At 37.3% G+C, this 16,632-nt stretch overlaps 1 protein-coding gene across 1 annotated transcript in view; it reads left to right on the forward strand.

Moving 5' to 3' along the window:
* gnal (guanine nucleotide binding protein (G protein), alpha activating activity polypeptide, olfactory type) overlaps window positions 1-16,632 on the forward strand; it is a 179,630-nt gene that overhangs the window by 76,599 nt on the left and 86,399 nt on the right. The window contains exons 6-7 of the mRNA XM_055181632.2: window positions 12,649-12,703; window positions 12,859-12,932. Coding sequence (XP_055037607.2) covers window positions 12,649-12,703; window positions 12,859-12,932 — 129 coding nt within the window. The remainder of the gene's footprint in view (window positions 1-12,648; window positions 12,704-12,858; window positions 12,933-16,632) is intronic.

The raw sequence follows: 16,632 nt of genomic DNA on the forward strand, positions 1-16,632 counted from the left end.
CCGACTGAAAGGGAACCGCACACTTTAAGAGCTAAAGCATATATATCCAATACAACATAACCCCCATAACTCTGTGTGACATATTGACGTCTTGTGAAGCAAATCAATCAGTTTTTGCAAGAAACTGAACGTTATTTACAACACTATTAGCGTGAATGCCAAAGCAGGAAGCGTGCTTTCCGTTTGAGGTGATCTCTTCCACTAGTGCTGTTGGTTCTGGATGTTGGTCTCTCTGCGCCACCTATAGAGCGGGAGCGTGAAGCGCACTTCCTGCTTGGCAAAAGCTCTGCATTGACACTGTAAAAAAATATATATATTCGAATCTCAAAACTGAAAATCGAATGTCAACCCACGAATCGAATGTCATCCCTACAAATATGGGAAAAATTTCTTCTGAGAGTAAACAGCCCCTTTTCTGTTTCCCGGCGGCGGAGTGATATATCAGCGAGCATTGTGTCTTCCTAGAGAAGTCAATGGAATTTTACAAAATGCCAAATAAAACACGACAGAAACTGTATTTCGCTACACAACTTGTTTTTAATTATCAACGAACACCACGTACCACTCGGTGAGTAGCACAGTTTTGAAAATGAACGTTAAGTGTTGTTTTAATGACATGTTTGTGCATGGCCATTGACTTCCATTCTGAAGCAGTCAAGAGACGCGTCTAAACGAGTCAAAAACTCAAGACACGACCCATTGTCAAAATTTCTGTGTCCATCACTGTAGTTCATCCAAAACAAACCAGAAATGAGACTCAAAGTGTTAAATACCGGAATTATCCTTTAAGTTAACTAAGCATTAAATTTGCAAGTCATAAGCATATTACAACAATTTACGAACTTTATAATTGTCAATATTCTGAAATAAGACTTGGTGTCGTATGCAGCATACAAATGCGCCCAGGGCCGTTTCAAGATGTTTGGGGGCCCTAGGCAAAAGAGTGAAGTGAGGTCCCAAGTTCTCCCTCAGGAAAAGTTTTAAAATTCAGATGGGATTTCTTGTATTGTAGTGCATTTTAAGAGTCGTGAAGCAATCTTTTCAAAATTCGCAAATAAAATCATGGTGATTAAAATATGGCTAGTGTCTTAATGATGCGTTGTTGATGGGAATGACAAAATTTGATCCATTTTTTTTGTCAACAAGGCAAAAACAAGGTAAATAAAGTATAATTATTTATATTATTATAATAATAATGCAGAGCAGTGTTTTAATCTTGAGCTATACAAATTATGTTGAATTAAAAGAAAGGTATAAAAATGATGTATAACACAACTATTTTAACAACATTGTACAACAAGATTTTTTTGTCCAAGAATTACCATCCACAAATAAGCGGTTTAGCAACGCTTGCGGGCTTCACATCACATCACCAATGGAAATTGATAGCCTACGTATACCTAAAATGTAACCAGACTTGATGGATTATTTTGTTTGGACCTAACTGCTTTGGAATTGACACAGTTTTTACCATGACTGCAGCTGCGGGAGTAAGTGACATCACTTCTCTAGCTTTTTGCCCTTATATTTTTGCCCTGTCAAAAAATCTCATGCGATCGTAATCTGGGCTCGTGCATCAAGAGATTTAGCTCAAAGGAAGTTATCGAACACTGTAGCTACAACAATGAATGGGTGAGAAGTTATCTAGTATGTATTTTATGCTTAAATTCTGCAAATACAGTGGCAAGAAAAAGTATGTGAACCCATAGGAATGAACTGGTTTTCTACAGTGATTTGCCATAAAATGTTATCTGATCCTCATCTAGGTCACAACAATAAACAAACACGATGTGCATAAGCTCACAAGACATAAAAAATTCCAGTTTCCATTAAACATTCACAGTGCTGGAGGAAAATGTAAGTGAGCCCATGGACTAATTACTTTATTGAAACTTTTTTGTCAGAAGCTGGCAAACTGGAGTCCAATTAATAATTAAGCAATATCGCTCGAGTAGGAGTGTGATATAGCTCTATATCATCACGGCTGTGATTAGGCCAGAGGCACGAGGCCGTAGGCAATCACAGCCGTGATGATATAGAGCTATATCACACGACTCCGAGAGCGATATTGCTTTTATACAACAGTTCGACGGCACACATTTGAAAAACGAAAACTAGAAAACAACAACAGAGTTATTTTAAAAGCCTCTTTGTTTGAGAACTACTACTTCCACCACGGATTTGAGGGCTAACAGAATGACAGGTAACACTTTCGGCTGCTTTGAATCTCATAAGAACTCAATGGACGGATAGGCGTTTCTTTATATTAACGTTTCTTGGTCACAAAGTGTAGTTTTAAGATTAGTTCAGTCGAGAATATATATTTATTATATTTAAATCTACAGTCGATTAGTAAAGATAGCGCCCAGACATGGGGACTTGTGACTTGGTGACTTGGACTCGAGTCGACTTGAGTCACTATTTTTGTGACTTGTGACTTGACTTGACAAAAAATAAAATACTCGAGACTTGACTCGGACTTGGAAGTTATAGACTCGGGACTTGACTTGACTTGAGACACGATGACTTGAATGACTTGAGTGTTAATCACATCATGTTTTCAGTTTGAATATAAAATATATAAACTATTTTAAAAAATAAAGTTGACCAGTTGGAGCGCAGGCTGAGAATGGCGTTGTCATGACTGAATCACACCACTATCATCAGTCATGCCCTCTCGTACGCACACCACTTTTCTTTATTAAGATCAGATTCTGCAGGTAAAATGACAATAATAAGGTGACTTGACTTGGACTTGACTTGACATAGCCTGTGACTCGACTTGACTTGACTTGCCCAAGAACAAAAATACTTGGGACTTACTTGAGACTTGAAGGTTCAGACTTGAGACTTACTTGAGACTTGCACATGTGTGACTTGGTCCCATCTCTGATAGCGCCTGTTTGAACGTTTGCTTAGTGAGATTCGGTACGTATGAGAACCAAAGCATGAGCGGACGTCAGTGTTCACTCGCCTTGCTGACCACCGCCCTCTCTGGGCTACATCTCTGACAGGGATTCCCTGGCTCTGATATTCGCCTTGTTTGTTTTTGATGGTCAAAATGAGATCAAATCAGCAGTATTTGGTGTCATAATAAAACTATTACTCGTTTTCTTATTCATATTTAGTGTCTTTTGTGTTGTTATTGTTTTGGCGCGAGGTAAAAGTTAATAAAACTATACTTATATAATGTTACTATTGGTTTCCCATTTACTCTTAACGCGATACGAGCACTCAATTATTATTAAACTTTGTTCTTGTCAGTACTATATAAAACTGTTTTTTATAAGTGTCAGAGAGATGTTTTTGCATGCTGCTTATAAATATACCAGTGGCGATATTCTCATAACATGTTTTAATAGTCACGTCGCGATTAAATAAATGATCAATGTCACATTTAAATGCTGCGGTGCTTACCTGCAGTTCCACGGTGTTTTCGCGTTCTTAGAAGAGATATAGCTCCAGAGTGTTTACATTCCTCTTTCCAAGTGTCCACACAATGTGACAAGACATTAATCCCATTAAGTTTAACGTAACATCCAAAAGCGCTGATCTTTAACGAACAATAACTTCCGATTGGGATTCACCGACTGATTTACGAGCTAGTGAACTAATGAGACACACGGAGCGCGTCTGTGTTTTTCCATTCAGAGATGAGCCTGTTTAGGACCTCCATTCACTAGGTGGCGGAATGATACGAAAGGTGAAGCGGTTACTGTGCCGTAATCAGTACAATATCACATAGCTCTTAGCCAATCAGATTCGAGAACCAGAAAGAATATTTCTGTTGTATACTGCTGTTGTATAAAATGAGTTTAACTGTGTGATTTAGTGCAACTTTGATTGATATTAAGACACTCACACATTTTAAGATTGCTGTCATTGCTGAGCATCAGCTCTTCTGAACCATGCTCTTATAAAGATATCTGATCAAGAGATGTTGCACTCCATAAGGCTGAAAAGGGATACAAAACAATCTCAAAATGTTTAGACCTCCATCAGTCTACACTTAGACAAATTGTCTATAAATGGAGACAGTTAAATACTGTAGCTACCCTTCCTAGAAGTGGGCGCACAGTCAAGATGACTCCTAAGACGCCATGCAGAATACTCAATGAAGTAAAGAAGAACCCACGAGTAACAGCTAAAGGCCTGAAGACATCATTGGAACGGGCACACAGCTCTGTTCCTGAGTCTACCATACGTAAGTCTTTGGACAGGCATAGCGTCTATGACAGTACACCACGGAGGAAGCCGCTGGTCTCCCGAAAAACATTGCTGTGAGCCTGAAGTTTGCAAAAGAGCACCTTGGCAAACCCCAGTGCTACTGGGAAAATATTTTATGGATTGATGAAACAGAAGTTGGATTTTTTTGGGAAAAATGTTATGGCGCAAAATGGGCACAGCTTACCAACATCAAAACATCACCCCAACAGTGAAGTATGGTGGAGGGAACATCATGATTTGGGCTTGCTTTGCTGCCTCATGGCCTGGACCACTTGCAATCATCGAGGGTAAAATGAATTAAGTTAAAAAAAATCCTACAGGATAATGTCAGGGTGGCTGTCCACCAGTTGAAGCTCAGTAGAAGTTAGTTGATGCAACAGGACAATGACCTTAAGCATTGTAGTAAATCCACTACAGACTGGCTTAAGAAAAACAAAATGCGCCATTTGGAGTGGCCTAGTCAAAGCCCAGACCTTAACCTGTGGAATGACCTCAAGAGAGAGGTTTTACACCAGACATCCTACAAATGTGTCTGAGTTAAAGCGGTTTTGTAAAGGGGAATGAGCAATAATTGCTTCTGATATCTGATCAAGAGATGTTGCACTCCATAAGGCTGAAAAGGGATACAAAACAATCTCAAAATGTTTAGACCTCCATCAGGTCTGATTCAGAACTACTGAAAGCGCTTGCTTAAAGTATTTGCTGCCAAATGAGGCTCAACAAGCTGTTAAATCCAAGGGTTCACTTACATTTTCCTCCAGCACTATGAATGTTTAATGGGGGTTCTCAAAAAAGACACAAGAAACTAGAATTTTTTGTGTGTTGTCACCTTATGCATATTGTGTTTGTCTATTGTTGTGACCTAGATAAGGATCAGATCACATTTTATGGCAAATCATAGTAGAAAACCAGTTTATTCCTAGGGGTTCACATACTTGTTCTTGCCACTGTAGAACAAAGTTGTGTATGACTATTAGTTAGGGATGTAACGGTATCATAAATCACGGTACGGTAGTATTTCGGTATGATGCCCACGGTACGTTAATTATTGAAACATTTACATAAAAAACAAACAAACGAAGACTTGGAAAAACTGCCATAAGTGTTGATTAAACAAGACTAAACATTACAATTTACAAAGTGTAGTGTAGTGTTTACAATTTTCATTAAAAGGACAAAAATAATGAGACCATGTAATACAATAAGTTTGTCAACATTAAACAAGTCAGGTTTTAAGAATTGAGTCACTCCCTCAATTGACCTAGTTTATTATTATTATTATTAATTCTAATGCTTGGTACTCCTACAGTATGAAAGCAACAGTTGTGTAGAATCAAGAAAAGATGATGGGTTTAAAGATGGGTCAATTCCTGAAAACAAAAACAACCCAGTAAAAATGAAAATGGCAGCTTACTTATTGTAGCTGGACTTAGAGCTGAGGTCAGCTCACTCAATACAGGGGTGCGTTTCCCAAACGGAAGTCTGCAGCCTCCATAGGTCGCATTTGTGGGCTGCATACGTCATGAAGACCGTCGTATTTTAGAATATTAACATTTTTCAAGTTTACTATTATTCTTATTTAATCGTATATTGTTGTAACACGCTTCTGACTTGCGAATGTAATACTCCGTTAACTTAAATACACCAGGCGTGCAATGACGGATACAGCCTGCAAATGCGACCTACCTAAGGAGGCTGCCTTCTAATTGAGAAATGGCATACACACTCTCCTCATTCACGGATTTACTCACACTCGTTTTTTGTATGTCCATCACATTTTGTCCTTTCTCGTTTCTTGTCCCAGCGAACGAGAAATTTTTCCACACATCAGATTTATAATCGGCATTTCTTTTGCTTCCGCCATTGTCGCTCTGCTTGTAAAGAAGCATCAGAGTGGCACGCATGAGATTATGGGAATTGTAGTTCCCGCGTCCCTCCACTCGCTCCACTTGGCCAGAAAAAAACTACACGTGTTGCCCGGAAGACCTAACGCTTACCGAATCATGTGACCACGGTGGTACCGGGAAAATTTCATAACGCAATACCACAAATAGTATAATACCGTTACATCCCCACTATTAGTTGAACCTTTTCACCCTCTAACAACGCTCACATCTACCATTGTGTTTGGTCACTAATGTCAAGGTTTATGTTCGCAGAGATGTGAAAACACGTCAGACAGTTGTATTTGGAGATAATAATGGTTTACTTACCGCTGTGTCATTTTTTATTTAAACGCCTGTGTGGGAATGACAGTTTCTCTCCACTGACAGCTAGTGGTGGACCTGATTGGGGGGTGTGACAGTGCAGCCTTTGAATTGAGAAACATACTAGGTTAACTTATCATTCGTCCGTGGAATTTACGTATAAATAAAATATATGTTTCAGCTCCACGGACAAATAATACGTGAATTAAAAAAGGCGGATTCTCAAATGGAACACTTCATCTTCCGGAGGTAAAATATGTGTAGTAAATTTGCATTTCCCTCCACAGAATACAAGCCAAGGACAACAGATCGGGATCTCTTCTCTTTATTTTCTGCAAAATATGGGACATTTCATAAAATAATTAAACCATGATGCACGTCAGCCTCTCACACACACAATAGTGGGGAGAGTAGCGAGAGAGCATTAAACAGGTCTAGCCTCAGCAGAGTCTCATAAGCATTCTGAGGCAAAAGCGGCCATTGTTGCCAACTATTTTCAATGGAAAGTAGATAAAACCTGCTTGAAAAGTCGCTAGATTACATAATTAGCATATCAGTGATGTCAACACGTTGTATTTGCATTCTTATTACATTGGCACTTCAAATTCTCTTACTCTCTGAATTGTTACAAACTATATTTTAATACAGCTTAATGCCTAAAAAAGGTTTTATATTTGTATGTTCTCTACTTCTGTTGTCAGACAACAAAACAAGTATAAAATAGTGACTAAACGTGACCCATTAAAAGTACTTGTTAATGTACACATTGTTAACCTGCATCTTACTAACATCTTACTGAAGTCCGTCTAGGTAAAATAGGCCAGGTCAAAGCAAATAAGGATCAAACAATAGGAGTTATTCGATCTACGTCATCAATGTTCGTGGCGGCCATATTGTTGACATAGAACTGTCAGTCTGTCAATTGACAAGCGAGGCAGCGTGGGTATTATCCATGCTATTATCAATGTAATTTTTTAAAAACCGCGCGATGGTGTGTGTAATACACGGCGGTTCTAACAACAGCAAACAGAACCCCGGTTTTAATGCGACACCAACTGTCAGAAAACATGAAACGAAGGAGACAGAGGAGTTGAACCAGCGAAGGAGAGACTCCCAACCGCAAAGTCTGTCCCCATCATTTTACCATCGACATCATGTTTTTTTAGCAAATTTAAAAGTATGTTTTTTGTTGTACATACAACTTAATAAAGAATTATAAAATTTTAAGGCTTAACTGAACCCTCTGTACTGCAGGTCTGTCGTTGAAAAAAGTGAAATTTTACAAGAAATTATAATTTAGGGACTGGGCGCAGGGGCGTTACTAGACATAAAGCTCTACTGGGGCACAGGCCCCCATTTTTTCTGATTTTTTAAACAGTTCTATAATGTCCTTTGCTTAACCCACATAGTTACATCCCTATACAGACATGTAACTATTTCATCTTTTTGTATTACATTACTCCCCCAAGCAACAATGTCTTTTTTCTCTTTTAAATTATCTAATTTTGTGTTCTTTTTTGGACAGTTTAATTACATATGTAGCTTACAAATGAGACCTCAGGAGGGCACTGTTTCATTTGAGAAACGGCCAACATTTCTCAGACTTGTGCATCAATTTTTGTGCCCCCCCCCAAAAAAAAAACACTTCTGTTGTCGTTTCTTCTGCTTGCAGGCACGTTTCTGTATTCGTTTGTGGTTTGAGAATTTGCAGCACATTTCTGTATTTATTTGTGCTGCGAGTATCTGCACTGCATGTGTTGTCAAACTGATGATGTTTTCTTAATTTGCTGGTGTTTTTGAAAATTTTAATATTTGCCTTACAATATTGCATTGATTACCCGCAAAAGATCTTTATTAACCCCTTGCAGCTGTGTGTGTTACCTTTGCGACGGATGGATGCACTTTTTTTGGGCTTCTAAGTAGTGCTGGGCGATAATTCGATAAAAACATTTTATCTGTATAAATTTCTTTTAATGTGTGGCAGAGGATTTTCTCGAATATTAGAAAAGAACCGCCTTCTCCACTTTTTAAAAAAATGCAATTGCGCAACACTCCTGATTGACAACAAGGAGGACTAATAGTCTTGATGATCCACCCGGAAAAAGAAAATCCTCCACAATACCTTTAATAAGTCTGTGATGACAGCTTTATAAGTGATCGATAATGTTTACGCACTATGCATAATACTGTGCAGGCATTTTGAAGTCTGCACTTCCGGATACCACATGCGGTCCTAGTTTACAGTCACAGTGTCAGTTAGGCTGCATTTACACTTGGCATTAACATGTGACCTGTATCCGGATGTTGTCCACATACACATTGAAAAGACAAGTGTAAACGCGCGTGTGATAGGAATGTTATTCGATCTGTGTGTCCTGATGAAGTGGTAGTCGAGGACGCTTTGTGATCGGATCTCAGTGTAATGTAAACGCAATCCAGCCATCGTATCTGCATTTACAGGTCAACGTCACACAAAACCCCGCACACTATTATCTCCTCTTACTGACAGCTGTCAAAAATAAAGGACATGGAGCGCATGTGAGAGACGCACAAACTCATATTTGTGGAGCAATGCTAGCTACGCTTAAAAGTATCTTAATAAATCGATAAACAAAAGCATTTTAACACTGCTGACTGTATTTAAGTTATTTAGGCATATGTTTAATATGTTACAACTATTCATAGAGAGATTTAATATTAAATGGCAGAAATCAGGATCTTTATAATGTTTGAGTTTCCATGGCGACATATCAACGTGAATGTTGCGCTTCTTTCTGGTCAATCGGCTGTTTCTGTCTCATTTAACACATAACACAAGTTACTTTAAAACATGTACAAACCATAATAACATTAACCAAATACATTTATTCAGTGTTGGTTTTATGCAAGGTTACTTAAATGTTTTTGTAAATTACATTACTTCTTACGCACTATGAACAGAAAATTTAGGAAATTCTTAGCTCTTTTAATTAAATCATATTAAAATTACCAGGAGACATAACTAACAACAGTTTATGGTTAAAATAGAAATATAAATATAAATTCAGGCAGAGCCAAAAGCCCGTTATTAAGGTAGAATAAAACAGTGGAGTCGGTCATGTTTCACACGGATTTAGTTGTTGATGAAAAGCATGCGGGTGAAAGTCAAGTTCAGGTAAAGTTACACCGGCTGAAACATTCGCAGACGCTGCATATAGGGCTTTTAAAGATAAGGCTTTAAAGCTTAAAAATATAAAGCTTAACATGTGAACATCACGGTTGTTGGGGTTGCTAGTTATTCTCTGCTGTTGGCTTCTCAGTAGCACTGTACAATACTTGCGGTTAGCGCGACAATCCTAAATCATGTGGCTAAAGACAGCTGTACCCATTTTGATTGATAGCTATTCATTCAGCACGTCTCCCCGCACGGGATCCAATCACACATCCGGATACAGAAGCCACTTTGATGTGGACAAATGTAAACGCGCCGTGTCCTGATATACTGATGATCGGATCTGCGTGATCGGATCACCGAGATCGCATGTTAATGCAAAGTGTAAACCCAGCCTTAGACTTGGAGGTAAGAAAAATGGAGTAAGAAAAATGAGCGACAGTGAAGAAAATCCAGTGCCCTAGACTAGCATAAAGGTCACAGACGTTGTAATATTCTAATCTGTATTGTACCTCAATTGATCACTTGTTTGGAAAGTATTTCAGGGTTCCTACGGGTCCTTGAAATGCTTGAAAGTTTGTGAACCTGGGGGGGATTCAAGGCCCTGGGAAGTTTTTGAAAATATACATACATACAGGTCATTGATGGAATGATCGAATCCATGCATCATAAACTGTAATGTGATCAGAACCATGGGTTTTGTGATCTGTTACACCCCTAGTTTTTACAAATTTCATTCAGGAGCAAAAATCTGCCTTTAAATTTGACCGTAATAAAGGTGTATCATTTATCAGACCCAGTTCCTGTCAGGTCATCATCACACCACTGATCTACTGGCCTTCCTTCAACGTGATCTAATATATATTTTTCCTAGTAGGTTTTTCAACCCCTGGGGAATCAGCTGACATTATTGACAAATCGCCCAGCCATACGTCTAAGTAAGAAGTTTTTCCCTGATCCCTGTTTTCTCCCATTATAAGCTTGGAAAAGAAACAACATTTCCTAAAATAATTCCAGATGTGTTAGTCTAAAAGATAATGGACATGTGTATCTTGGATTGCCATCCATAATGGGTTAATTTTTATATCTTCCTGGAGCATTGCTTTAAGAGCAAGATGATCTGAGGTGCTAGACCGCTAGTGCACATGTCAGTCAGGTACTTCTTTAGAATGTGTGTTTAAAATATGCAGCATTTTGTCAAATCAACATGTATTTTTATGTTACTTTATCTTTTCATCTTGATTTTTTATAAGTCAACTTTTCACAAGCCAAAACTTAAAATAGTAGGTTGAATTGACTTGCAAAACCAAGTTGTTTTAACCTCATGCTGCATTTTTTTTTACAGTGTATCAGTCATGGCCTGCTGTTAGACACACCAGTCCTACAGCTATTTTTAGTTTTCGCAGCCATGTGCGTGTGTTTAAAAGAGCTGTCAGGATGTGAAATTGTCTTGTTTCTTCTCACATAAACTGTGGCCTCCCACAAAAAAGAGTGAAAGCAAGACAAAGACATGAGGGTGAGACAGGCACATAAGCTGTCTGTCTGGCTGATATGCGTATACACTAACGCATTCTGTACCAGAGCCCGCTGTATTACTGATATGAAGATGTGTGTTTGGCTTTAGGCTCATGATGGTTCTACTCTATGTACAGTAGCTAGAACAGAGTGAAATTTGATGTACATTTCCTTAAAAAGATGCAGTGCTTACAAGGCAGTAAAATAGTTTGAACTTTTTGGTAAGTTTGGGTTTTAGGTTTCATTTCTGTGTAATTTTAATGCAGCATCAGAACAACTGTGATGCATCTTTATTTTTTTATTTTTTTGACTGCACACAAGAATCAGCATGTTACTGTGTAGGGGATAAAAGCAATAAATAGATGCACATCGATGCAAAAAACAATGAAACAATTCAGAATGAAAATGTATGTGAAGCAAACACCAAATGTGATTAAGTTCGCACATTTAGGTACTTATGTTTATATAACCTATGACTTACATTTTGGATTCCAAAAATGTAAGTCGATGGAAGTTTTTCAAACTTTAATCTTAGCATGAATCCCAATTTGCATACATGACCAACCACCAAGTAATGTGTGTCAAATGTGTTCTTTGTGCATAATAGTGAATTGCACAGTTCAGAGTGTATGCAGGATGTTCCATTTTGAAGCTACCATTCAAAAGGTGGAAATATTGATTTACACTTCCCTTTAGCAGAAAGGGGTCACTCTTTTATCAAAGGTCAGCTTAACTGTGTTGTGCTGTTGTAGTGAACCACGTCGACTACACAACACTGACTTCATGCTTTCAAATATGATTAAAATGTATTCTTTGAGCATTAATAGAGCTGTATTGTAAATATTCTAAAAGTACTACTTAAAAATACTTGTATTACACATCAAACCAGAACTACAGAAAAACAGTCTACATCTTGCTTTGTTTTTGGTAACATGTATGATTAAGAGTCTGACTAAGAGTCTGCAGTGGTCAATACATAACCTTTACATTTGCAAAAGATATGCAAATGTTGTTACCCTAACAGTTAAACGTGCAAAGTGAGCAGGGCTCATGTAAGTTACACTATAGCACCGCCTGGAGGACAACTTTGAGAAAGCACTGAAACTTTAGAAATGTAAAAATTAGACAACCCTTGTCTAAAGGTTCTTTTCTTGTTTATGCCAAAAAAAGGCAAATGCTTCATAATACTTATGAACACTAAATATATATGTTTTGTGGGTGCAGCTATTCAAGCTAAATTATGTTGATAATTGAATTTGCCAAAATGACCAAATTTTGTTTCCCAAACTTGTTCTTGTATGTAAACCAACAAAATACACATTTTTGATTTGTACCCTTAATGATTCAAATAATCTGCTCATTAGAAGAGTTCAAGCCTTGAAATATGTTAGATCCAGGAAACATCCAAAATATATAATATTGCTGTGCCTCCAGGAACATGGTTGGAAAATACTTGTTTAACCCAACGGCTTTCTGACTTAAATTGCATACTGATTATTATACTTCATTGTCTAGTTTATGATGTTTATGTGTCTTTCACTTTCTTAGCTTTCTGGACAGAATTGAGTCTGTCCGACAGAATGACTACACACCAACAGATCAGGTGAGGGCGCTGTGACACTGCATTTATTTCCCCATGTGAGTTCTGTGTTTAGTCTCAGTATATTATATGTAGGGCATGTAATCTGTTTATTTTATTTTAAGCCTGTGTATATTTTTAAGGTTCATGTTAAAAGTTTTTTTTTACATTTATTGCAGGACTTGCTGAGGTGTCGTGTTTTGACCTCAGGGATTTTCGAAACTCGTTTTCAAGTGGACAAAGTCAACTTTCAGTAAGTCAAAGCAATTAAATTTTACATTAAGCTTTTACGTCAATTTATTGTACAGTGGTGCTCAGATGTCTGATACCACACCGCAACTTTGAATGGAAACACATTTTTTATGATTTTGAAATATAACAAATATAAACACAACACAATAAATATAACTACGAGTGTTATCAATGGGGTCCTATTATGCTCTTTTTGAAATCTTGATTTTGTTTTCAAAACCTATTTTGATTTATCCTAAAATAGGTTTTCATGGCTGATTTTTTACATTTCTTTTTTATGTGTCTCTTTCTGGTCCGTCTCAAACGCTCCGTTACTTCTGAACTCTATGAAACCTCTTCTTCCAACATGCTCTGATTGATCATGCTGGCCCAGTCATTGATTGGTCACTCACTTAGAGCAAGTATTGTCTCAGCGCTTACCATATTGAGCATACCAGGAAGAGTGTGCTGCAGCTTCTCGCATGTAAACAATAGCATCAGTCCAAACATGGGTAGCAATATTCATGCAAATGGGTCATTCTACAAAAAAGGTGGAAATGCTTGTCCCTTGCTTTTGCAGACCCCTTAATAATTTAATTTGATCCAATAATCCCATAATGATATATATTTAATAAATATAGACTGTCCTTAACATGATGAGAGAGTTTATTTATGTAATGTTCTTTTTTTCCCTTTTAAACTTTTTTTTTTAAATGTCTGGTCCTGAAAATTGCCCTGTACCTTTGATCATACATGGAAGTTGAACTGTGTACTTATTATTTAAAACCATGTTTTTTATAAAACAAATGTAATTTACATTTACCTTTAACCCTGTATGAATTTACTACAACGCTGAAATGGTAAAAATACACTATTAATATGAATAATATCAAATAAATATTTGTCCCCCAAATTATGTAATTGATGTTACCCTACCCAAAGCACCTTTATTTTGAAACAATGCATCAGCTCTTTGAAGTTTTTCTTGGGACAAGAGGTCAGTGGAAGAAGTGCAGTGGAGGAAGGCAAAAGGTTTGTGAGATGTCTTACCTTATTTGTCTAAAATATCATGATTTTTGGGATGTCATTAGTGTTACTCTTTTTTTATAGCTGGGAGTGTTAAGATCTTTACATAAAAATACATTATAGTGAATAAGTATGTGATTGTTACATCTCTGATGAAATAGCACATGGCTAATGGCAGCCATTTTGTTAAAATGTTTTTTTTTTCTGTAAATTGTCATTAGTGTTACCATCATTGGTGTTACCGTAATTGGTGTTACCGTCTTCTCTAATGAGTACTTATTCCTTTAACTGACCAACATAAAAGCATAAAAACAAAACAAGATGGAAAAATTTTTAAATTTATATGTTTTATCATTATCTATTATTATATTCTCATTTTGTCAGGTATTGAAGATACACCGTCATGGATTCTTTATTAAAATGTATTAAAAATTAAACATAGATTAAGCTCCTCGTTTTGCGGATTCATAGATTTGACAAGTTAATTAATGTTATTATAGAAGTTTTGGGTGTTTTGAAAGAAGTTAATTTAAGCAGATTTCCATCACCCGAATTCCACCTTTTCTGTAGAATGACCCAAATTCACAGGTAAAAGTCCTGCCCATGTCCAGCTCATCTTACACCCGGCGCAATGCAGCGCAATGCGCCACGCAAGTGTCTTTCGCTAGTTTCCACCCTGCGCAATTATAATTTTCACGTTTAGCGCCACGTTGTTTAAATAGCAAATGCATTTGCGCCCCCTTTTGCGCCCATGGGCGTTTTGGTCTGAAAACGAGGTGTGTTCAGGCGCATTGTTGGCGCATTGCTATTTTTAGGCAACTAAAATAGACTACGCCATTGACCAACAAAAACCTGGTCTAAAGTCAATGGCGCAATATGTTTTTTGTTATTTAAAGAGCGCATTAGTAATATGCGCCTATAAACGGGAGGACAACGCGGGTTTGCTTATCACATAGTACATGAATGCGCAGCAGCACAAAAACGCTTTTAAATATGAAAGATTAAAGGATTGAATGTAAAAGATTATTATTGAGTCTCTTGGACATAAATGAGGACTAATTATGAGACGTTAGAAGGCGCAAAGAGCTGCTTCACCTGTAGCCTGGTAAGTAAATAAATGCTTTGCTTTAAACAAATGCATCTGTTTTTAAATGTTTTTTTTTTAAATGCTTTCTCACGGATTTATTGTATATGATGACTCTGTACCTGTGGATATGGTGAGATGAGAAACATTTTTAAGTAATGCTTAAAAAAAACTCTTTGCTTAAAAAAAACGCTGTCCAAGTGCTGAAACGAATGTGCGGAGAGCCGCTTGTAAATTCTTTATCTCCTGTTTGTTACAAATAAAAGTATTTTTAGAGTATAAACCTTATCTTACATACTTGTAAAATATTTTTTGATGATATTGGACAGCCACACATTTAAAGCAATTACAAGCCTACTTTTTTACTTCCATGACTAAAAGAAAACGATTTTTAAAGGTTTTAATAAAAAATAACAATTTCAATACAAGTGAAAAACAACACAATTATTTAACATTAATCTTAAACTGGGGATCTTCTTCCTCCGCTTAGTTTTTCAGTTTACAAAGTCTGTTATCTAAATAGGATTAGACATAGCGCCAGCGCAACAGGCTTTTAAAGGTGATGAGAGCTGAGACTCTCATTGGTTTATTGCACATTACGCCCAAAATACTCCCATTACAATAGGACCAACCCTTTTCGACCAAGCGCTCGGCGCACAAACCATTTTTCCCATCGTTAAATTAGCAAAAGTGGATTCGGACACGCCCATTTAGATGTTGCGCTGTGCGCTTTAGACAATGCGCTTAGATCCTTAAAATAGGGCCCTTTATGTTAGAGCACCTGACTCCCATACTTGGCCTTTCATCAGTTTGCTGCTGGAAGCGACTGTGGGTTACAGTAGGATCGGGTTACACAAGCATGACTTGGATAGGATGTTTCAGAGGTATGTTTTTATTTTGTAATTGTCTTTTACATTTCAGATGCAATGTCACATGTAACCACTCAAAATTAGATACACACTTGCACACACTATTTGTGCATTACACAGAATAGCTTTTAAAGCAGAAGGGTGTGGATGTGTTTTGTTAAAGGGGTCATAACATGAAAATATGACATTTTCCATGTTAAAGTGCTATAATGGGTCCATGGTGCTTCTATCAACACAGAAAATATAAAAAAGAACAACACAGTAACTTTGTTTTGGTAAACCATTCTCTGCAAGCATGTGTGAAATTAGGTTATTGAAATTTCGCCTGTTTTGTGACGTAGGTAGAAAGTCTTATTACAACAATACCGCCCCTAAATCTGCACTATCCAACCATGGCACTGTCATTTAGTGCAGAGAGAAAGAGAAAAATTATTGACAGCACATTTGAGTTTCGATTTCAACAAACCACCATAATTGCGATCAGTGTTTGCATTTCATTGGCTTATGTACATTTTAAAGGACACACCAGGGGCGTAGCCAGAATTTTATTTTTGGGGGTCCTATCTTAAAATGAGGGGGCTAAATATAATGGCAAACAAGTTACCAGTAGGTTCAGTAGATTCTCAGAAAACAAATGAGACCCAGCATTCATGATATGCACGCTCTTAAGGCTGTGCAATTGGGAAATTTGTTGAATTAGTTGAAAGGGGTGTGTTCAAAAAAATAGCAGTGTGGCATTCAAT

The sequence above is a fragment of the Misgurnus anguillicaudatus genome, chromosome 25 (assembly GCF_027580225.2).
Source record: "Misgurnus anguillicaudatus chromosome 25, ASM2758022v2, whole genome shotgun sequence".
NCBI classification, from domain to species: Eukaryota; Metazoa; Chordata; class Actinopteri; order Cypriniformes; family Cobitidae; genus Misgurnus; species Misgurnus anguillicaudatus.